This window comes from Aquarana catesbeiana, linkage group LG01 (assembly GCF_042186555.1).
Source record: "Aquarana catesbeiana isolate 2022-GZ linkage group LG01, ASM4218655v1, whole genome shotgun sequence".
Taxonomy (NCBI): domain Eukaryota; kingdom Metazoa; phylum Chordata; class Amphibia; order Anura; family Ranidae; genus Aquarana; species Aquarana catesbeiana.
In genome coordinates this window covers 665945215-665968386 of record NC_133324.1, presented here as the reverse complement: position 1 = coordinate 665968386, position 23172 = coordinate 665945215, and the positions used below count along the sequence as shown (strand labels likewise).

General features: G+C 41.9%; 1 protein-coding gene across 1 annotated transcript in view; it reads left to right on the top strand.

The window, feature by feature from the left end:
* Positions 1-23172, top strand: part of PAPSS1 (3'-phosphoadenosine 5'-phosphosulfate synthase 1) — a 201185-nt gene that overhangs the window by 16836 nt on the left and 161177 nt on the right. Inside the window, exons 2-4 of the mRNA XM_073602039.1 lie at positions 9950-10064; positions 14342-14577; positions 22190-22328. Coding sequence (XP_073458140.1) covers positions 9950-10064; positions 14342-14577; positions 22190-22328 — 490 coding nt within the window. The remainder of the gene's footprint in view (positions 1-9949; positions 10065-14341; positions 14578-22189; positions 22329-23172) is intronic.

Sequence of the window (23172 nt, the reverse complement as noted above, 5' to 3'; positions counted from 1 at the left end):
GAATCGCCGTGCAGCCGCTGTAACTATGTCCCGCCTCCTATGACGCATGGCGCAATGATTCTTGGCATTGGATCAGTGTACCGTCTATCACAAGAGGCAGTCTAGGAGGTGGGACATCGTTACAGCAGCTGCACGACGATTCAGATCTCTGATACACAGCGTGAGATCGTGCTACCAGGCACTGGGGATGCTGCATTTCATGACACTCGTGGGAAGAGGCAGGAGTGGACACTGACAGGGGTGCCCTGCGCTCCGTTTTCGGCTCCATTATCGGCACTTTTTTTTTTTCTTTCGGCCGCCTGCCGAAAACACAATTTTCGGCCAATATGTTTCGGTGCGCCACTACACTGCACTGATGAGGCTGCATTTGGTGGGCATTGCACTGCACGGATGAGGCTGCATTTGGTGGGCGTTGAGAAACACTGGTCTAAAAGGCTCCTTGCACGTAGGGCGGTCAAGGTGCAGTGCGTCCCTTTTGGGAATTTAGTGCATCCAGGGGGGACAGGTGCAGCCATCAGCCTGTCAAAATCTATAAAAAGGCTGCGGCTGAACTCTGTACCAAGTGCTACTCACATTTAGGGCACTATGCATTCAAGGACGAAGGTCCAGAATGTAGAAGTTCTGCGTTCTGTACCTTCATCCTTGAATGCAGAGGCATCTTACATAGTTACATAGTAGGTGAGGTTGAAAAAAGACATAAGTCCATGAAGTCCGACCTATATGTGTGACTATATGTTGGTATTACATTGTATATCCCTGTATGTTGCGGTCGTTCAAGTGCTTATCTAATAGTTTCTTGAAACTATCAATGCCCCCTGCTGAGACCACCGACTGTGGAAGGGAATTCCACATCCTTGCCGCTCTTACAATAATGAACCCTCTACGTAGTTTAAGGTTAAACCTCTTTTCTTCTAATTTTATTTTTCTAATGAGTGGCCACGTGTCTTGTTAAACTTCCTTCCGCGAAAAAGTTATATCCCTATTGTGGGGGTCACCAGTACGGTATTTATAAATTGAAATCATATCCCCTCTCAAGCGTCTCTTCTCCAGAGAGAATAAGTTCAGTCCTCGCAACCTTTCCTCATAACTGATATCCTCCAGACCCTTTATTAGCTTAGCTAAATAAATAATTGTGTCTTCGCTAAGAAAAATTATAATAATCCGTGATAAACAAAATAATGTTTTCACTATTGTAAAATCATCAGCAATCAAAAAAAGATGCTAGAAGCAATATTCAGTGCCATTCGCCAGTGAGGGAAATGAATGAAAAATGCATAACTAAATAAATAAATAAACAAATAAATAAACATGCAACATGCAAAAAGTAGAAAGTCAAAGTGCTAGTTGTAAAATAATGAAGTGATCAAAAACTCAGTTCAAATCGGTTCATCAAAAGTAAATATAAAGTGCAAAAAAATAGTGTCCATAAAGATTGGTATTCCTCATGCTCTTCCTAATATGGTGTACATATTAAGGCATGCTTCAGTGCTCTCCTGTGACCCCCAATCGTGTATGCGCTCACCTCTAAGCGTGTGACACAGTAATTAAACAGTGTCTAAACACTGGGGGATCAGATCCCCCCAGATGAAGGCACGTGATCCCTGTGCCGAAGACGTGTAGGGGAGGGGCAGGACGGAGCTGTCAGCACAGAGAAGCAGAGGATTGTACATCACACCGCACGCCATACGAGTTATCCACCTGTATATCACGTTCTGGATAGGATGGTGCACTCACGCACCCACACATTGTGAGTACCCCCCTGAAGGGAACTGTTTATGATTTTTTAATAAATCCCTGGCGATATTATGCTATGCAGTTTCCTCTTTACTTATACATGTGACCATTGATGTTATCTGAGCGAGGTGGAGATCATTACCAGCATACCTTATATGAGCCCAGGAGTGGCTCCAATGCGTGTTTAGACACTGTTTAATTACTGTGTCACACGCTTAGAGGTGAGCGCATACACGATTGGGGGTCACAGGAGAGCACTGAAGCATGCCTTAATATGTACACCATATAGGAAAAGCATGAGGAATACCAATCTTTATGGACACTATTTTTTTGCACTTTATATTTACTTTTGATGAACCGATTTGAACTGAGTTTTTGATCACTTCATTATTTTACAACTAGCACTTTGACTTTCTACTTTTTGCATGTTTATTTATTTGTTTATTTATTCATTTAGTTATGCATTTTTCATTAATTTCCCTCACTGGCGAATGGCACTGAATATTGCTTCTAGCATCTTTTTTTGATTGCTGATATTTATAGATTTTACAATAGTGAAACATTTTTTTTTGTTTATCACGGATTATTATAATTTTTCTTAGTGCAGACACAATTATTTATTTAGCTTTGTTATATGTACGATATGAAACGTGGTTAGTGTTTGCTGCTTATCTGGAAATTGGAACTTACTCTAGAGGCATTAATCCATCTGTGGCTCACAAGATCTTTGCGTAATTACCTTTATTAGCTTAGTTGCTCTTCTTTGTACTCGCTCCATTTCCAGTGCATCCTTCCTGAGGACTGGTGCCCAGAACTGGACAGCATACTCTAGGTGCGACCGTACCAGAGTCTTGTAGAGCGGGAGAATTATCATTTTATATCTGGAGTTGATCCCTTTTTAATGTATGCCAATATTCTGTTTGCTTTGTTAGGCTCAGCAATGGCATGCAATGCCAAGCTGCTGCTATCGTCTACTAGGACCCCCAGGTCCTTTTCCATCCTAGATTCCCCCAGAGGTTTTCCCCCCAGTGTATAGATTGCATTCATATTTTTGCCACCCAATTCTTTAATCGCACATCACAGGACACAGAGCCATAGTAATTACTATGTGGGTTATAGTCCACCTTCAGGTGCTGGACACTGGCACACCCTAAACAGGAAGTTGCCTCCCTATATAACCCCTCCCATTCCGGGAGCATCTCAGTTTTTTCTCCAGTGTCTAAGGTGTTGGTCATGAGTGAAGATGTGCTGTGCTGAGCTCCACTGGAGCAATCCTTGCTGGGGCTAGCTCTGCAGCCGGATCCATTCAAAGTGTCTTTTGGGCCAAATTGAATGGTACCGGCCTCGTGTCCGAAGAAACTAGGTCTTTGCTTGTATACGCTTCTCTTTTTAGAGAGCTGGACCCCGGGATCCAGTACTTTTGGTATTAAGGCCATAAAGTTTTACTGGCGGGGTGCTGTTGCTGGTCCAGGATTGTGGGTTCCCCGAGGGTCCCCAGTTCCTGAAGGTTTGTTAATGGAACCCACCGCGAAGGGTGAAGATTGGGTCTGTTGGTTTTACCACAGAAAACCCTGCCACAGGAAAGGTAAGTGGAGTTTTCAAAGGAATTTTTAAGTTTTCTTATGAAATGTCTCCTTTAAAGTAAATGTTGTCATGCCTAAGTGTCACCACTGGGGGCTGCATGGAGCACTTACCTTCTCATGCTTTGCTCAGAGATCACGCTGTGTCACAGAAGCAGCAGACTTTTTTTCCTCCAGCTAGCAGGCAGACCTTCGGTAAGTTTGGGGGGTTTTGCTTCCTCCAGACACCCCCACTTGGGCTGAACTCTTCCCCTCTTCATGAGGCTGAGTATAAGGGAGAACTGAAAAGGATTGGCAATGCTATTTTCTTTCACCGCCCCTACTCTGCAGTGGCTTCCAGGTCCCCTCCATGCCATCCCTCCCTCACTCACTAACCGATCCCGTCAGATTGGATGGAGGCCCGTGCTTGCGCTGGAAAACTTTTTTAGAAAGAGAAAGGAGGGGGGCGCGATGTGAGGTGGGGGGCGGGGCTTAGTGCGGAGTTGGCGTCCTCCAACAAGGGAGTGTGTTTTAAAAAAAAAACTCCATTTGTGCTGGCTGCAAAGTTGTCAGAAAGACATAAGAGCAAAGAGGAGCATGAAAGAGGTTTTGGTGACATAGGCATTTCCATTTGACACCTTTACTATTTGCGTCAGGCTGAGCATTAAGAGCAGCGGCAGTGGCTGGACTATTGCTCAAGCAGTGGATGCGATTTCTTTTGGTAGTACCTCTGCTTTGTGCATCGGGTTAAGGTCAGAAGGGGGGGTTGAAACACCCCCAAAAAAGAGCTAAAAGGGTCTCCCTCAAGCTCTGGAAAGCCTACTCATTTCTACAAATGGCATCCTGCCCTGAGAGAGGATGGCTGGTCAGAGTAAGCATTGGGGCCATGAAAAGTTTGCAACTGTTTTCAACACTGCATCCCAGTATGGGTCAAAATGCGACAGGTTCTATTCCATTGCCCAGGACCCTCAAACTGAGGAACTAGGGGCAGGAGAAGACAAATTCCCTCCAGTGGACCGTGGTGAGGCTGATGACTCCTCTTCTGAGGTGTCAAATGCGGGAGAATCAGCTGTTTCAATCTTAAGATTGATGGTGCAATTTCTTGCTGAATGGTCCGCTCCAAATTTATGTGCCCTTAACTGAGTTTTTGGGTTCGCTAAAACCTCCTCAAGCTGTGCATGCCTTTTTCTGTCCATTCATTGTTGGAAAAGCTTTTTTTTGTATCTGAGAGGATCACCCAGATAAGCATTATTTTCCCTCCTAAAAAGATTTCACACTTTATTCTATGATGAAGGTTATACCAGCAATTAACGCTGTTATATCCTCTGTGAATAAGAGTTTGACTTGTCCGGCAGACAATGCTCAAATGCTTAGGGATCAAATGGATAAAAAGCTGGAATTCCAATTAAAAAAGAGGAAAGAAAAACACTTTTTTTTTCTCTGGCAGATTGAGTGTCTCAGCCTGCTCTAACAGTAATTGCTTTATCATTGAGAGACCAGTTTAAACGGGTGTTCAAGGTTATCCTGCTTAGCAGGCCCAGGATCTGGCAGCTTTATGTTTGCAATAGTTGCTTTGAGAGATTCTATCCTTCAGGCCTTGCGCCCTTCGCTAAGCACCACGCAGAAGCTCCTGGCTAGTCTTCCTTTTGTGGTGAAACAGCTATTTGGGGATGTTTTGGATAATACATCCAAAGAAATTCTAGTGGAAAAAGTACCCCTTTTGCCAATCAAGAAAAGGAGTAAATGTATTTTCGTTTTTAAAGCTCCTTCTTCTGTACCAGCATGCAGGTCTGCAATCCTGACCTTGTATCCATAGTACATGGCGGAGTGTTTCTCAAGGTCAAATTTTTGATCCATACAAAATACATCCCAATCCCAGGCGGGGGGATTGGAATAAAACCCTTCTCCAAATGAAACTAAGGTGGATTTATTTATTGAAAGCTACTTTGCCCCCCCCCCCCGGTCTCAACTAAGCCATATCCTTTAAACCATTCCTTGAGGGATTTTCTTCCGGTGGAATGGAAAAATAGGTTCCGACTCTCCCTACTGTGGTTCTAGAGGGTCTGTTTTTCCTATTCAGTCATCTTTTACCGAATTGTTTTCTATACATGTTTTGATGTGTCCATACCAATCACTGCTGTTGAATCCCCCTTTGGTTTTTGATCTACATGCATTTTAGCACTGTTTAAAGAGTTCCAATATTATTAATGGTTGTTGATTGTTTTTGCTTTATTGCCAATACTTTGTAATTATCTGATTATATGTCTTTTAAATTATGCCCAGCCTTATTATCCTCTGCCTACAAGACCTTTTTCTGTTTCCTACTGCTGTTTAATTGAGACCGGCTCTGTCTCCCCTTCCCTATATCAATTTGGGCATCAGACAGTGTATTTACCTTTTTATTTAATGCAGATGGATGTGGCCATCCTATCTAGAATACTGCAGATTGTCCTTGTGGGGCTTTTTTGGCCCCCCTAGCCCTCCTTGTGCTGCGATCGACCACTGGAATTACCCAGCACAAAAAGCCGCCCAGTTCCTACTCTGGGCGGCGCTTTTGGAGGCTGATGGACGCATTACATCACCACCCACAGCCTCCATCTTGCAGACATGCGCAGTCCGCCGAGTTGGCATACTGTGTCAGTGGGCTGGGTGTGCGTGAAGCCGCTCCGACGTGCGGACGTTCGCGCATGCGCGGTGGGGGCCACGCCGCGCACACTCGACCCAGGGGGCAGCTTAGTGGTTTCCCTGGCAACCATCCCTAGTATCAGCTGTGTGCAATTAATTACTGCCTTTAAAACCCATGGCCAGCTCACTCCCAAATCGAGCACTATGTAGCTGGATGTCTGGATGGGCGGCTGGTCTCTTCAACTTCTCCCATACTAAGGTAATTACCTTTCCGCATATCCTTTCTTTCCATTGTTAGCCTATATGGTAGTTTTTAACCTACATAGCCAGTGACCAACATTTTGTTCAGCCCTCTGTTTGAAGACAAAAAGTTTCATATATAATACATCCCTTAGTGAGGCTTTTTTGCATTAAATCTGACATTTACTTTGTACCTGTACGTATACAGGTTTAAATACTTACCCATTTACTGTGTACCTGTGTATATATACAGTTTTAAATACTTACCCGCTATTAATATACTTCATACTATATATATATATATATATATATATATATATATATATATATATATATATATTTGACTCTGCCCAATTTGGCTGCTATAATGTTGAAGCAATTTTTTTTTTTTTTAGCCTGTAGTAACCACACATCACAGCTTAAACAGCACTCATATCAACACACTGCTGATCACCCCAGCACCTGGTCACATTTCCAGGCACTTATAACAATGTTCCTTGAACTTCATTTATCTCTACTACAGATATTATTATTGGTGCGGGGGAGACTTCTTCCTCCTGAGGACATCAGTACTCGGCTCACATTTATAGATCTCTCTGATGCCCCATTTGTCTTAAGACAGCTATCTCACCTGCTCAATTATTCTGTGCTATTCTAACTGCAAGTTTTTAATGTGATTTAACGAAGCATTGTAAAACTACCTCACCATCTAACTCTATGTAAGTGCTCTATTGTAACACTCTAAGCATGTAGTTTTTTGTACTCTTACATGTCTTGGCAATTTACTGATTATATATCTTTAATTACATCTTAGATGAACCCCTCTTATTTTCTGCACCCCTGAAGAAGGATTAGACTATATACCGAAACGCGTTGGGTGTGAGGAGGTTTTTTCATGCATATACTTTGTATGGTGATAGAAATGTATTGTTTAGATAAATCAATATTTCGTTATAATTTTTTAATGTTGTTTATCCATAAATAAAATGTGTTTACTATTACATTATTTTGTATACTTTGCTACACTTTTTACATACGATATAACTGAGTGCCTTAAAAGTCCAGTTAGGGGAACCCTTTTTGTCTCTGTCTTGAATATTGGATGTGGCACTGTTCTCAACATAGGTTAGCCATTCGTCTCCTTCCTTCCTTCTGTGCCAGGGGCATCAGCCTCCAGGCAGTCACAACGTCTTCCGCCGTCTGGTTCAAAAAGGTAATCCTCAGAGTTAACCCCAGGGACAAAAGAGGTCTTGGTGGAGGAAACCTACAAGATACTGAAGCCTCCTTATGGTGAGCCGCCCCCACTCGCTCAATAGGGGGAAGTCTTCTGCAGTTCTCAAGGATCTGGCAGGAAGAGTTTCAAGACGAATGGGGGACTTCCGCAATAGCTCCAAGGCTACCTGGAATATCTAGGTCGGTTTCTCAGCCTAGGAGAAATCTTCTTTAAAACCATGAAAAGGGCTAAGATACTTGGGTCTGATCATAGGTACACCCAGAAAAGGGTATTCTTGCCCCAGGCAAATATCAGCGCCATAAAAGAGCTGATTTAGGTAGTCGAAGCAAGATGAATTCTTCTATTTAACTTTGCATGAGGTTGTTGGGAAAGATGGTGGCTTCATTCAAGGCCGTTCCTTTATGCTCAGTTTCATTTGAGACTGCTGCAAAACATTATCCTATCGGCTTGGAACAAAGGGTTCAAGCTCTAGATTCCCAATGTGTCTGACTCCAAAGCCTATGGCCACATGATGTCCTTCCCCATTCTTTATGGGGCCAATATGGTCTGTCCTCCCTGTTTTACTGTTTATAAGTATGTAATCTTGGGATTTTTTTTTTTTCTCTCCTCCTAACCTTGTATTTTTTGAAGGCCTTCTCTTTTGCTTTTATATGCATTTTTACATTGAAGTTAAGAACTTTGCTCATTTAAATTTATTACCAAATGGGATGCATTGGCTAATGCCCTTATTCAATATGCTCTTAAAGCAAACCCATCTCTCCTCCGTGTTCTTTGTTCCTAAGATTTTATCCCAATTCATGCCTTCTAACAAGGTTCTAAGTTTAGGGAAGTTGGCTTTTTTTGAAATTCAGTGTCTTTTTGTATTCCCCTTATGTTTCCTATTTGTGTAATTTATACTGAAGCCAATTGACCTGTGATCGCTGTTTCCTAAATTGCCACGTATTTCCACATCCGTGATCCGGTCTGTATTGTTGCTAATCAGTAGATCCAGTAATGCTTTATTTCTAGTTGGTGCCATCTGATCCATGAAATTGTCCTGCAAGACATTTAGACATTTAGGAACTGGCGAACCTTAGATAAATTTGTGGTTCCTTCCGCCCAGTCTATGTCCTGGATAATTAAAATCCCCCATTATGATAACACTTCCCATTCTTGCTGCTAATCCAACTTTGTTATAGGAGATCTATCTCCCACTCCTCTCTCAGGTTAGGGGGCCTATAGCATACTCCCAGTAATATTTTCCCCTTAGCTTCATCCCTTTGGGGCTCTACCCATTAGGATTCAACATCCTCCCTAGCTCCCTTAGTGATGTCATCTCTCACATTCACTTGTACATTATTCTTGATATATAGACATGCCTCTCCCCCCTTCTTTACCCTCTCTATCTCTGCGATAAAGGGTATACCCTTGAATGGTTGCCAGCCAATCATGAGAGCTGTTGAACCAGGTCTCTGAAATTCCCACAAAATCCTCCTTGTTCAACAGTATCACTAGTTCACCCATCTTGTCCGCCAGGCTCCTGGCATTGGTGAACATGCCACGTAGTTTAGACCGGTTGCATACTATCCTCTTATTGAGTGTTTCGAGATTGCAACTTGGACTTGTTATAACACTTACCTTGGGTTTATGTGCTTTAGTCAACCTACCACTAATGCCCCCCAATACTACCCTCTAGAATGTGTTCCGCTCTGACTATCTCTACCTCTGAGCCCCTCCTCTCCCGTCGCATAGTTTAAAAACCCCTCTAACTTCTTGGCCATCTTTACTCCCAGCTGATCTGCACCCTCCTCATTTAGGTGCAGTCCGTCCCTTCTATAGTACTGGTGATCGACTGAGAAGTCGGGATCTAAACATAGCAACCTCCCAGTAGAGTGCACAGCCCTGTCCATTCACAGCCTGCTATAGGGTTTTGTAGGCTGCAGGCAGAAGGGCTGAATGCTGCACCCGGCCCTTTCTGGATGCACTAAAATGCCAGGAGGGATACACTGTGCCTAGATGGCCTTGTGCGAAAAGGGGCCTTGTGCCTCCCACTTTTTTGCATTTAGATATTCCTGCATTGGGTTTAGACTGATCCTGGACACACACAATTACATTTTATTGAAATGCTGTTATAGTCACAGGAAGTGGTATCGTTGGAAAATCATTGCTTACAATTAAATGTATTTATAAATGTCCTCTAAATGCAAATAAACCGAGTTTAACAGTGCCAGTGTGAATGAGACTTTAGAGCCTGCAGACAGCGGACACCTTTTAGGTTTCTTGCACTCTATAGCATTTTGATGTCAGATTTTCCTTTTAAGAGGCTTTCACATTGGATAATTGGATCAATTTCATACCCCCATTACTTCAGTAATGAGAATGCGATATTACTAGTGAGCAAGTTGTTGCGCACATTTTTTTGGATCCTCTTTTCAGAATTGTTTACGTTTTGTACAATAACATACTGCACTGTGAGGCAAGAGTTTTAAAAATTTGGCTTGCATGTAAAAACACTTTATGGCTTGTTGCTTTTTTAACAAATCGACCTTCTTACCTGTAATATGTTCTCTTTCTATAGGGGATGCAGCGGGCCACCAATGTTACCTATCAAGCTCACCATGTCAGCAGGAACAAGAGAGGTCAAGTTCTCGGTACAAGAAGTGGCTTTCGTGGATGCACTGTCTGGCTAACTGGTACATGAGATACATATCTGCAAAAAATAAATTAAAAAATCAGAAAACATAAAAATGTATTCTCAGGGCTTTTGTGCAGCAGGATTGCAGAGAAAGGGGTTGTATGCTGTAGGCTAGAGTATACTGTGGACCGTAGTTTCCAAATTGCTGCAGATGATGGAATCACAGAAGAAAGTGAGAAAACTAGTTTGATTATCTTAGGCGCTTACTCAGGGTAATACAGCTTGAGTCATATTTGACAGCCTAACCAACACTTTGATCAGGCTACTCTTAGGGATGCTTCCGGCTATCAAATGCAGTCTCTAACACAGAGAAAATTTCCAGCTTAGCAGGTTAAAAAATCGTCCGTCACTGAACAATTTGTAAGACACTTTGGTATGGGCACTGGCGCAGTATGCTCAGGGTCTAGCAGATGGTTCCCCGCCTGTTATGCTAAGAAAGACATCCACCATTCTACAGACAGCCCAAGTGACAAAACTGCTGAGCGCCTGAAAGAAAGACCTATCCGTGACCACTGGACAAAACTGTTGCAAAACCCTGCAATAGACTGTAGAGTCCCAAGTGGAAAATTGCATCTTGGAAAACTGACTGGAAAACAATTGCATCTTTGGCACTGTAAAACTTTGTCTCTATGTAATATGCCAGTATATATTTCATAAACAATATAAATATATATATATATATATATATATCTTCATTTCATTTTAGCATGCAAGTTTTAAAGTGTTCCTTCACCTTTTCAAAGACAATGAAAGTTGAATTAACACCATCTTTGCCTTCCATGGGTGATAAGCTGTCTGTGCCTACGCAGTCCGCAAAGCAGTCCAAGGGTTTAAAATCCCCGCTCTTACCCTTCATTTTTTTAGAGTTCCAGGATGGATCAGAGCTTTTCTGATTGGTCAGCGCTGGGAGTGACCAATCAGAAGTGCACTGAGCTGTCCTGAAAGACCTCAGAAGAGGGAGAAGAACATTGTATGAGCTTTACCTCAGACTATTGTAGATGGGAGACGGACAGTCTGCTCCTAGGGTCTCCTGCTATTGTCTGAAGGTTTTCTATGTTTATACTTATGATGATGTGCATTGAACTTTGAGCTCGGTGACGGCAAGTTTCACCTGAAGTGGAGATCTTATTGAATCACCTAGGTTAAATGACAAGTTAATTAGCTCATGTTAATTATGTTCTTGGTTACAGTTTGTATTGTTAGGGTAATATAATCAGGAGGGGGGTGTCCTACTGTGGGGTATAATATATTCTGTTTGAGTTTCAATAAAAGTATTCCATGTTTGTACAAGCTACTGTTGGCTAATGTTGTACAATCGGCTATAATATCTGATCTCTGATGTTCAGACTGGAGGAGGCTGTATACTGACGGACGCACCAAAGCTGGGTGTTGGGAAGGTTCCGTTACAGGGGCCAATCATGATTGAAGGGATAGAACAGGGTAAAGTGAGAGCTGATTGTGTTTAAGGCCTGGTTCACACCTATGCATTTTTTTAGTGCGTTTTCAGTTTTGCAGAAACACACTACAGTCCATTTTAACATGGTTTCCTAAGGCTGTAGTTCACATCTGTGCATTTTATGGAAAGGTCCAGGGATTTTTTTTTCTGGTTTTTGGTTCCATTGACTTCAATGGATCAAAAATGTATATTGGAATATGCAAACTTCAACCTGCATAGGTGTGAATCAGGCCTTCGAAAGAGAAGAGACAGAGCAGAATCTAATTGTTGCTGGCTGATGGAAAGAGAGGGGGTAGGAGAGAGAAGAGAGCCTGGTTATGAATCAGAAAGAGGGTAAGGAGAGGAATGTTGTGTGGGATTATGTTAATGGGGGCAGAGGGTAAAATAATTATTATTGCAAAGGGGTTGCAAAGCAGGATCTGATCTTAGGGCATAGAGTACAAAGAGTGAGAGCAGAGGACATGGCTGAGGGGTGAAGTACAGAGAGAAGCAGCAGCAGATAATGTACCAGAATATACATTGAGGGGGATGATTGTGAGGGATAAACGGATCAGAAACTCATAGGGATGAGGTGGTAGAGCAGGAGCTTATTATAAAGTTGGCCGTACATAGTTTGATTTTCGGTTGAACGTTCATAGAAAATTTGTCAGATAGAAAATCCTTTCTTGCCACATGGAGGTTGATTTACTAAAACTGAAGAGTGCAAAATCTGGTGCTGCTCTGCGTAGAAACCAATCAGCTTCTAACTTCAGCTTGTTCAATTTAAGTGAATGTAAACCTGATTTTTTTTTTTTTTTTTTTTTTTTAAATTAAGGCTTGCACCTTGTACAGTATAGGATTTCATGTCATCTGTGCACAGTCTTGCCACGAAGAGTTAAAGTGGAGTTCCACACAAAAATGGAACTTCGCTTTTCGGAATATGCCCCCCCCCCCCCCCCCCACCCGGTGTCACATTTGGCACCTTTCAGGGGGGAGGGGAGAGCAGATACAGGTATCTTGCTCCCACTTCCGGGCATAGATACCTGTGCCACCCGCGGGTATCTACGCCACTTTCTGTCTTCCCCCGCTGTCTTCTGGGAGACATGGTCCCAGGAGAGAGCAGGGACCAGTGATAACGCGCAGCGCGAGTCGCACATGCGCAGTAGGGAACCACGAAGTGAAACCGCTAGGCTTCACTTCCTGATTCTCTTACCGAAGATGGCGGCGGCAGCACCAGAGAGCTGAGGGACAGATCGGCTTCGGGTGCCGACATCGCGGGCGCCCTGGACAGGTAAGTATCCATATTTTAAAAGTCAGCAGCTGCAGTATTTGTAGCTGCTGACTTTAAAAAAAAAAAAAGACGACGGTACTCCTCTTTAATCCAGCTCTGAGCAGTCCTCTTGAGTAACAGGTGATTTACATATTTATATATCTCATGCAGGAGCCTGAGAGAGACATTCTGTGTACTACAGATCCCCTCCTCCTTTCTTCTCCAGCTCTCCCAGGATTGGCTGCTCCACACCTCAGCATGATTGACATGCTGAAGTCATGAGGTGACTTTTCTGGGTTTTGACTGGATGTTAGTGATCATAGCAGAAGTTCAGTGTAAGAAATACACAGGAGAACATGCATGTTGACAAGGGGAGTGTAAAGGTGGGCGGGAAGTCTACTCATGACTCCATCCACCGAGCTCCAGACAACAGACCCACCCACAGAATCCGCAGTTTTTCCGGTCTCATAACAGACAGATGGGAGACATGTGACAGGTAAGGATACATGCAGGAGGCATGTATATCCTTATAGATAACCACTATGGCAGTAGTTTAGAAAGGATGAGAGTGCGTTTACATCCACTTTAAGCTTTGACAAAAAAACCTGAAAGCTGATTGGTTTCTTTGCAGAGCTGCACCCGATTTTGCACTCTGCAGTTTTAGTAAATCAACCAACCGATTTTATTTGAAACCCCTTTAAAATGTAATTCTGTTGTTTTTATAGGATCCCAGAGGTATTAAACAGGTTTTATTATAATATGTACAATCTTTCCCGAGCGAAAACCACATTCACAGTTAGAATTTTGTTTGAGAACAATTTTTTATCCTGCTCCTTCGAATTTTCTTACCATAACAGTTGACACCATTACTCATTAGAAAATCAAACGAACGTTCTGAAAGTGAAATTTCTACTGGTGTGTGGCTAGCTTAACTGAAAAGGCTAGAGTTGGAGTTGATTATGGATCAACTAGAGTGGCCTTTCTTAACTTTTTTAACATGGGGGAACTTTAGAAATAACTTTCAGGTTTCTGGGGACCCCCCTGTTGTTAATTATTATATCTACAGCTCTTTGGTTTATTATATTGGCCTTTATGAAGAATGGTGCTTACATTGGTGAATATTGGGAAGAAAGCCCCCCTTACATATGGCTTAGAAGATTGTTGATGTCAATAGTTACAAATATGAGAAGCAGATATTGTTTTTAGCTCAAGGAACCCCTGGCAACCTGTGAAGGAACACCGGTTGAGAAAGGCTGACCTAGAGAGCAGGTAGATACATAGCTAATTGTGGCCAGGGGAATTCAGAGCATCCTTGCTGCGTGACGGGTCAGGGCTGTTTTATTGGTAAAAAGGGGACCTAATTAATGTTAGGTGGGTCATCCAAATGTTATGGCTGACTGGTGTAATTATGCATTTTATTGATATTATGGCTGATTTGGTAATGAAAAGATCTGGCTTATTTTTTTTGTTTGTAGCTTTGTGCCTGGCTTAGATTAAATGTTTGTGTAAATGTCAGCTAATCAATACTAAATTAAATCTACTGATGACTGTATTCTTTTTGTTCTTATAGGCCTGTCTGGTGCTGGAAAGACCACAGTAAGCATGGCACTGGAGGAATATTTAGTGTGCCATGGTATCCCATGCTATACATTGGATGGAGACAACATTCGTCATGGGCTCAGTAAAAATCTCGGCTTCTCTCAAGAAGACAGAGAAGAAAATATCCGACGTATTGCTGAAGTTGCCAAGCTCTTTGCTGATGCTGGCCTTGTGTGTATTGCCAGTTTCATATCTCCATATGCTAAGGCAAGTTTTTATAGATACTACAAAATTATAAATCTGTTTAATTGTGTTTTTAAACTTTTAACACTATTTGTTGGCATTACGCAGTAGTTACATTTGTATTTCCTGCGAGTAATTTTTTAAACTGCTTATCTGTTGAACTTGTATTGCTGATAAAATGTAGGGCTTTTTTCACATTAGTTGTGTTTATGGAAATGGGTCTTCTTATTGAAACCAATGGATTTTGTCTTCAGTGAAAAATGTAGCAAAATGCATGGACTTGATAAAATCAGTGGGAATAATATCCAACCATACTTTCATGATTCTTGAAAAACACTATAAATGCTTTGAAATAACTCGCATTTTTTAGTTTTGGATATAGTAGGAAATCGTTAAGACCCCTGACTAGTTTTTGTTTTTTGTGTGTGCCTCGAGATTTTTCTTCCCTTGTAATAGCAGGAAATGGGGAGATCTCTTAAAAGTGAGAGGATGCCTCCATTTTAGACAGTTATCACCAGAACAGGTGTCCCAATTGGAACATTAATTTCTGTGACAATTCTAAAATTAATCAATTATGAAAATAATAATAATCTGAATCGGCCAGACAATTTTGAATACAGAATGGATTATTTATTTACATATCAGGAAATACAGTGCAGCACATATACAGCTCAGTACATTGCCCATACAGGCCAGAAGACACAGTGCAGCACACATACAGCTCAGTACACCGTCCATACATGTCAGTAAGTGTCTGAGAACATGTGAATATGTGAGGAGCGATACCTCATGGGACATCTAGTCCTGGGCAGGAAGTGAGTGGTTCTAAAGGCAGAAGTTTTTTTACTTTGCTATAAGGGGCACTCTATACTAAACTTGCTTGCTTTTTGGGCACTCTGAAGGCAGGAGGAGCCAGAAGCATCAGTGGGGGACCCCAGAAGAGGAGAATCAGGGCTGCTCTATGCAAAACCATTACACAGAGCAGGTAAGTATAACATGTTTGTTGTTTTAAACAAAAATCACTTTAAAGACTTTGTGCAGGGAAGATCAGCATCTGAACCCAGAGAAGGTGAGAAGGCGGAGGCTGATAGACTGGATGTGATATAAGGCATTACAATTACATTTAAAGTAAACTTTTACCAGTATTGTGCATTATATTTAAAATGATCTTATCCATGAAAAAAGTCTCAGCTTTTAGTACTACTTTAATATAAACAATTTCTATATCCCGTCCACACTTCATATAGATTCATGTCTGACTCCTAGTTAAAATGCTCGTATCTCCTACTTCTAGTTGTATTTAATATATATATATTAAATATATATATAATATGATATAAGTAATATAAATTATTGCTTTCAATGTTTCACAGTATAAATGAACCCCTTATAATAGCGATTGTCTGCTCTTTTTGTACTATAAAAGGGCTAATTTTAGTTTTTTTTTTTTTTTTTTTTTTTTTTTTTTTTTTTACCCCATTATGACAAAAAAGTGTGCTCCTGCTACTAAATGTCTTAGGCCTGGTTCACACCTATGCGTTTTTTGGTGCTTTTTGCAGAAACGCTCTACGGTACATTTAACAGTTTCCTATCGGACACGTTCACGTCTATGATTTTTCAGCTGCTGCGTATTTGGAAAGAGTCCAGGACTTTTTTCAATGCAAAACTGTGTTGTTGTTTTTTTTTTTTTTTTTTGTTTCAATAGACTTCAAATGGAGAAGCTGCAGAAAAGCATGTAGTGCGTTGTTGCCGCAATTTGCGTTTTTTAATCTGCCCAACAATAATTGGCCAATTGCAGTTTTTGGCGATCTGAATACTTTGAAGTGCAAAGGAGGGGTTTGGGGTCTTTTAGACCCCCGATCCCTCCATAAAGACTATCTGTCACCACCTATTACTGTCACAAGGGATGTTTACATTCCTTGTGACAGCAATAAAAGTCAAAGTGACAATGGACACAGCACAGCAAAGAAAACGCAAACGTAAGTCGCACCCGCACGTGTAAACGGTGTTCAAATCACATGTGAGGTATCACCGCGATCGTCAGAGCGAGAGCAATAATTCTAGCACTAGCACTCTGTAACTCTAACCTGGCAACCTCTGTAACCGTTATTTATTTTTTTAAAGCGCCGCCTATGGAGATTTTTAGGTACCGTAGTTTTGTCGCCATTCCACGAGTGTGCGCAATTTCAAAGCATGACATGTTGGGTATCTATTTACTCTGCGTAACATCATCTTTCACATTATACAAAAATTGGGCTAACTTTACTATTTAGTTTTTTGTTAATTCATGAAAGTGTCTTTTTTCCCAAAAAATTGCGTTTGAAAGACCGCTGCGCAAATACAGTGTGACATAAAATATTGCAACGATCACCATTTTATTCTCTGCTAAAAATTTATATATAATGTTTGAAGGTTCTAAGTCATTTTCTAGCAAAAGATACGGATTTTAACTTGTAAGCAACAAATGTCATAAATAGGCTTAGGCATGAAAGGGATATTATCCACTTCAATACCAGACACTTTCGCCCCTTCCTGCCCAGGCCAATTTTCAGCTTTCAGCGCTGTCGCACTTTGAATGACAATTGCACGGTCATGCTACACTGTATCCAAAACATTTTTTATCATTTTGTTTCCACAAATAGAGCTTTCTTTTGGTGGTATTTGATCACTGCTGGGGTTTTTATTTTTTGCGCAACAAATAAAAAATACAGAAAATTTTGAAAAAAAAAAAGTTTTTCTTTGTTTCTCTTATAAAATTTTGTAAATAAGCAAGTTTTCTCCTTCACTGAGGGGCACTGATGAGGCTGCACTGATAATGCGGCACTGATGGGCACTTATGATGGGGCACGAATATGCAGCACTGATATGTGGCACTGGAATGCAGCACTGATGGGCATTGATAGGCGGCACTCATAGGTGGCACTGATAGGCTGCACTGATGGGTACTTATGGGTGGCACTGGGTAACACTGGGCATTGATTGGTGGGCATGGATGGACACTGATGGGTGGCACTGATGAACACTGATAGATAGCACTAATGGGCATCACTGATAAGGAGGCACTGGCAGGCATTAGTGATGGGCACTGACTGGAGCCATTTGTGGGCACTGATTGGCATTGATTTTGGCAAAGATTAGTATCCCTGGTTGCCATGGGTGGGATACTTGGTGGTATCCCTGGTGGTCCTGGGTGGGCATCCGTAGGGGGGCTGCGCTGTTAATCAATCAGTGCAGACCCCCCCCTGTCAGGAGAGCAGCTGATCGGCTCTCCTCTACTTGCGTCTGTCACATGCAAGTGAGGAAAAAGCAGATGCACGCATTTCCTGTTTACACTGTGATCAGCCGTGATTGGACACGGATGATCACGTAGTAAAAAGCCTTCGCCAGAAACTCTTTACCGAGATCGGTGTTGCGGTGTGTCAGACTGACACCCTACACCACCGATCACCGCGCTGCGTGCCCCCACGGGCCCTGGCCGGCTGTTATCTTGAAAGACCTCATATGATGTCCAGTCAGGATAACGGAACCACAGCCTGGCCGTCGTTCTGCTATAGGCCAGGCAGGCAGTGGTTAAACTTTACATATTAACTAAATTATACACAAACACTTTTGTTAAGGTTATTATCCGATTAATCTAAACAATAATCGGCCAACTAATCGATTCTGAAAATAATCGTTAGTTGCAGCCTTTCTAAGATGTGTTTTTTTATGGTAAACAGGGAGAGAAATTATTTTTCAAAATATCAGCATTCACTAACATAAGTAAAATTCTCCCCTAAATCCGAGAGGGAGATCTACTAAAGCAGGTACACTCGGAATCTGGTGCAGCTGTAAATAGTAGCCAATCGGCTTCTAATTTCAGCTTGTTCAATGAACGCTTGCGCTAACATAGTGTAAACCCAACCGGAGGTTAACTCTTAAATTATGCATCCACTCTTTTTTGTAGTAGGTTCTGTCTCTGTCCTCTCTGACCATGTTTCAGTTTCCCAGACTGAGCTACCTGATTATTTTTATTCTGGAGACTCCATTGGCAGAAGTAGGCCACCATTTTTTGCTTTTACGACGGTCACTTAATTTGGGTGGTGTTTGGAATGCTCTTGTTGCTGTGTTGTCTCTAAGAGTAATATGAAGCCTGCACATAATTCAGTTTTTTTGTCAGAAGCCACAATAAATTTCTAGTTTTAGGTAGAGCTGATATATTAAGTTTACTGTTCCATGCCAAGTCATATATTTTAAGAACAGGAAATAAGCATATTCAATGCTTATTAGTTAAGGAGTTCTGAGTGACAACATCAAAGAACCATTTTTGGTTTAATTGTCCAAAAGGCCCATAAGGCGCTACCCAGGTCTACATATTAATTGGGATAGGTCCGTACAAGGGATCTCCCTATAGATCCCTAGTTGGATGAGCTAAATGGCCATGTATCTGGGTGTACGTATTACCAAGTGTATTAAAGTTTTTTTTTTTTTTAATGAAAATAATAAACCTGTTATACTTGCCTGCTCTGTGCAAGGGTATTCCACAAAGCGGCCCCTTACCTCCTTTTCTGGGGTCCCCTGCTGGCACAATCCACTGCTCTTCTTCTCTGAGTGTCCATATAGCAAGCCATGTGCTATGGGGGCACTCGTGTGGACACTTTACTGAGCTGAGCTGTGTATGTCCATAGGCACGCACAGTGCCGCTTGGCCCCACCCCTGCTCCCTTCTCACAGGATTTGATTGACAACAGCAGGAGCCAGTGGCTCCTGCTGCTGCCTAGATGTCCTGTGAATATAGGAAAAGAGCAGCGCTGCTGCAGACGGGCAAAATGCTGTATGAAAAGAGGAAAGTAAGCCAGGTAAGTATTTTAGGGGAGGGGGGCTGAGGGGAGCTGAGCCTGGAAAGTTTGCTTTTTTTTTTTCCTTAATGCGGAGAATGAGATGAGGTACAAAACCTTTTTTGTACTGTACCTTTTTAGAACCACTTTAAGGACCACACCAATCGGCCATAACTTTATGACCACCCACTTAATATTGATTAGGACTCCGTTTTGCTGCCAAAACAGCCCTGATCCATTGAGGCATAGACACCAATAGACCTCTGAAGGTATACTGTAGTATCTGACACCAAGCCGTCTGTAGCCGATCCTTTAAGTCCTGTAAGTTGCAAGGTGGTGCCTCCATGCATCAGCCTTGTTTTGTTTTTCCAACACATCCCACAGATGCTTGATTGGGATCTGGAGAATTTGGAGGCCAAGACAACACCCTGAACTCGTAGTTGTGTACCTCAAACCTTTCTTGAACCATTTTTGCAGTGTGGCAGGGCTCATTATCCTGCTGAAAGAGGCCACTGCCATCAGGGAATACCATTTCCATGAAGGGGTATACTTGGTCAGCAACAATGTTTAGGTAGGTGATAGCTGTAAAGTCGCATCCACATGAATTGCAGGACCCAAGGGTTCCCAGCAGAACATTGCCCAAAGCATCGTGCTACCTCTGCTGACTTGCCTTCTTCCCATAGTGCATCCTGATGCCATCTCTTATCCAGGTAAGCGATGCACACATATCTGACTATCCACATGATGTAAAAGAAAATGTAATTCATTAGACCAGGTCACTTTCTTCACTTGCTCCTTGGTTCAGTTCTAATGCTCATGTGCCCATTGTAGGAGCTTTTGGCAGTGGACATGAGTCAACATGGGCACCCTGACTGGCCTGTGGGTATGCAGCTCAAAAGACAACAATCTGCGATGCCCATTTTTTATGCTTTCAACACATCAACTTCAGGGGCAACCTGTTTACTTGCTACTACCTAATATATCCCACTGACTTTCAGTTGCCATTGTAATAAGTCAGGCAATGTTATTTACTTAACCTGTCAGTGGTCATAAAGTTAGGGCTGATAGTCGTATATTCCATGAAATCCAATACTGCTTTTGAAAACCTTTAAAAACAATATTTGGCGCAACCTTACCTGTCAGTAGCAGTTAGAACAAACTTGTTAAAGATAGTGTGGATGCCACAGTTGCTTTAATTATTGAATAATTCTTGTTGGATACCGCTGGCTGTTTTCAGGAAATTTAATGGGAGTGTTCATGGATCTAATATGGAAGAAGAACGTATCCAGAATTTGATTGAAGACCTTACAGCAACCTAATAAGAAGAGGTCTTTTGATTCCTTCTCCCTGGGTATCTTTCAGTGCCCCACAATGTCAGCATTTTGCGGGATGGGGAAGGGCGGAAAATAGCTCTTCCACGTACAATATGTTTAATTTCTATTTGCGGAGCATGGCACTGAAGACAAGGAGGTATCTTAAATCACCTATAGGCTTCCTACTTCATATTTAATTGGGCCTGCGATTAAAGGGGAAAGCTGTCCACAAGGTTTAGGAGTGTGTCTATGGGAATGTTTGACCATTCTTCCTGGAGCACATTTGTGAGGTTTAATGAGCCTGGCTCGCAGTCTCCGCTCTAATTCATCCCAAAGGTGTTCTATCGGGTTGAGGTCAGGACTCAAGTTCCTCCAACCCAAACTCGCTCATCTATGTCTTTATGGACTTTGCTTTGTGCACTGGTCCAAATCATTTGGTGGAGGGGGGGTTAAGGTGTGGGGTTGTTTTTCAGGGGTTGGGCTTAGCCCCTTAGTTCCAGTGAAGGGAACTCTTAAGGCGTCAGCATACCAAGACAGTTTGGACAATTTCATACTCCCAACTTTGTGGGAACAGTTTGGGGATGGCCCTTTCCTATTCCAACATGACTGCGCATCAGTGGTCAAAGCAAGCTCCATAAAGACATGGATAAGCGAGTTTGGGGTGGAGGAACTTGACTGGCCTGCACAGAATCTTGACCTCAACCTGATAGAACACCTTTGGGATGAATTAGAGCAGAGCATGCGATCTAGGTCTTCTTGTCCACGTCAGTGCCTGCGTGACCTCACAAATGCGCTTCTGGAAGTATGGCCAAACATCCCTATAGACACCCTCCTAAACCTTGTGAACAGCCTTCCCATAAGAGTTGAAGCTGTTATAACTGCAAAGGGTGGGCCAACTACTCAATATTGAACACTAAGGACTAAGACTGGGATGCCAGTAAAGTTCATGTGCGTATGAGCCCGGGTTCACACCTATGCGAATTAGATGCAGCTTACACCACATCCAATTCGCAGGACATTTTAAAATACATTCATTTGAATGTATCTGGTTCACATATGTGTGTTGCATTCGCACTGTGCATTGCACAAAAGACGTGTGCGTTTTTTGGGCATTGCGGTGCGAACTACAAGCCTTTTATCTCCTATGGGAATGCATCTGATTTGCAGATGCATTGTGTTCTGAACAAGGATTTTCTCCTTCTCCTCACTACACCTCCCCCTCTCTCTCCCCCCCCCTCTCCCTGATCCGCAGCTACAACGCAGTGATTCCTTTGAACACAGATTTTTATCTTCCCAGTGAAACCTGAGCTTCAATTCGCACCGCACATGTGTGAACCCAGGCTAAAGGCAGGGGTCCCAATACTTTTGATATTATAGTGTACTGTATATAAAGCGCTGTGAAAATTGACAGCCTTATATATGTTTCTGTAATAAATAATATTAAATACATGAAAATACTTCAAAAAATAGTTTCATATCATATTAACACTGATCCTTGTATTTATAGGATCGTAACAATGCACGGCAAATTCACGAGGCAGCTAGTCTTCCATTTTACGAAGTGTTTGTGGATGCTCCTTTGTATGTTTGTGAGCAGCGAGATGTCAAAGGTCTTTATAAAATGGCAAGAGCTGGAGAAATCAAAGGTAAGCCTTTAATTATATTCTTATTTTCACTGGATTTCCTGCAAGCCACATGATGTTGTTCTGTTAGGCCCCTTTTTTATGCCCTTTTCCAGGGTGGCAAAAGCACATCCTTGGTAACTGTTCCCACTGCAGGTGTTCTGCTCTTTATAAAGTCCTGCATGCTGCATCTTTGGTGCAGTTTTTCAAAAGGGCATCAAAAAAAGGCGCCTTCCATTGTAAGTCAATGGGAGTGCATCAAAAGCGCATTGGTGTGAAAGCTGCACAAAAGGGCATCAGTGTGAAAGGGCCCTGAATAGTACTTTAAATGTTTTCTCATTTGTGATTGTGTTATTTTGGAAAACAAACATGTATTGTTCTACAGGTATGTTTAAGACTGGTACATCACATTCAGAATTATTTAGTAGTGTATTGCATACGTTTGCTTACTGAACTTTCCACATTGTTCTGCAATGCTTGTTTCCATTCCCATCTATAGGAAATATAAAAATAAGTAATTCACACAGAAAATAGATTTTTTTTGTCTTGTCCAACCTAAGGCTAATAAAAAAAAAAAACATCCAATACTTACCTAGAGGTGACTATGATGAAAGAAAAAAATATATATTTTTGTATAATTTGTACATTTTAATAGGGCTGAGCAGTGTTTTCACTTGGCCAAATAGCAGAACCCAATGTAGTTTCAGAAGAACATCCCTATCCTTGGAAAAAAAACAAAAAATTGATGGGGTCTCTGTCTCTCTAATATGTGTAAGTAGAAGAATTAAAAAAAATTATGTACTCTGTGGCTTTTACTCCTGTTCCTGTGAGCAGGTCCGAACCAGGCTTAGTTTTTGTCTGTAAAATA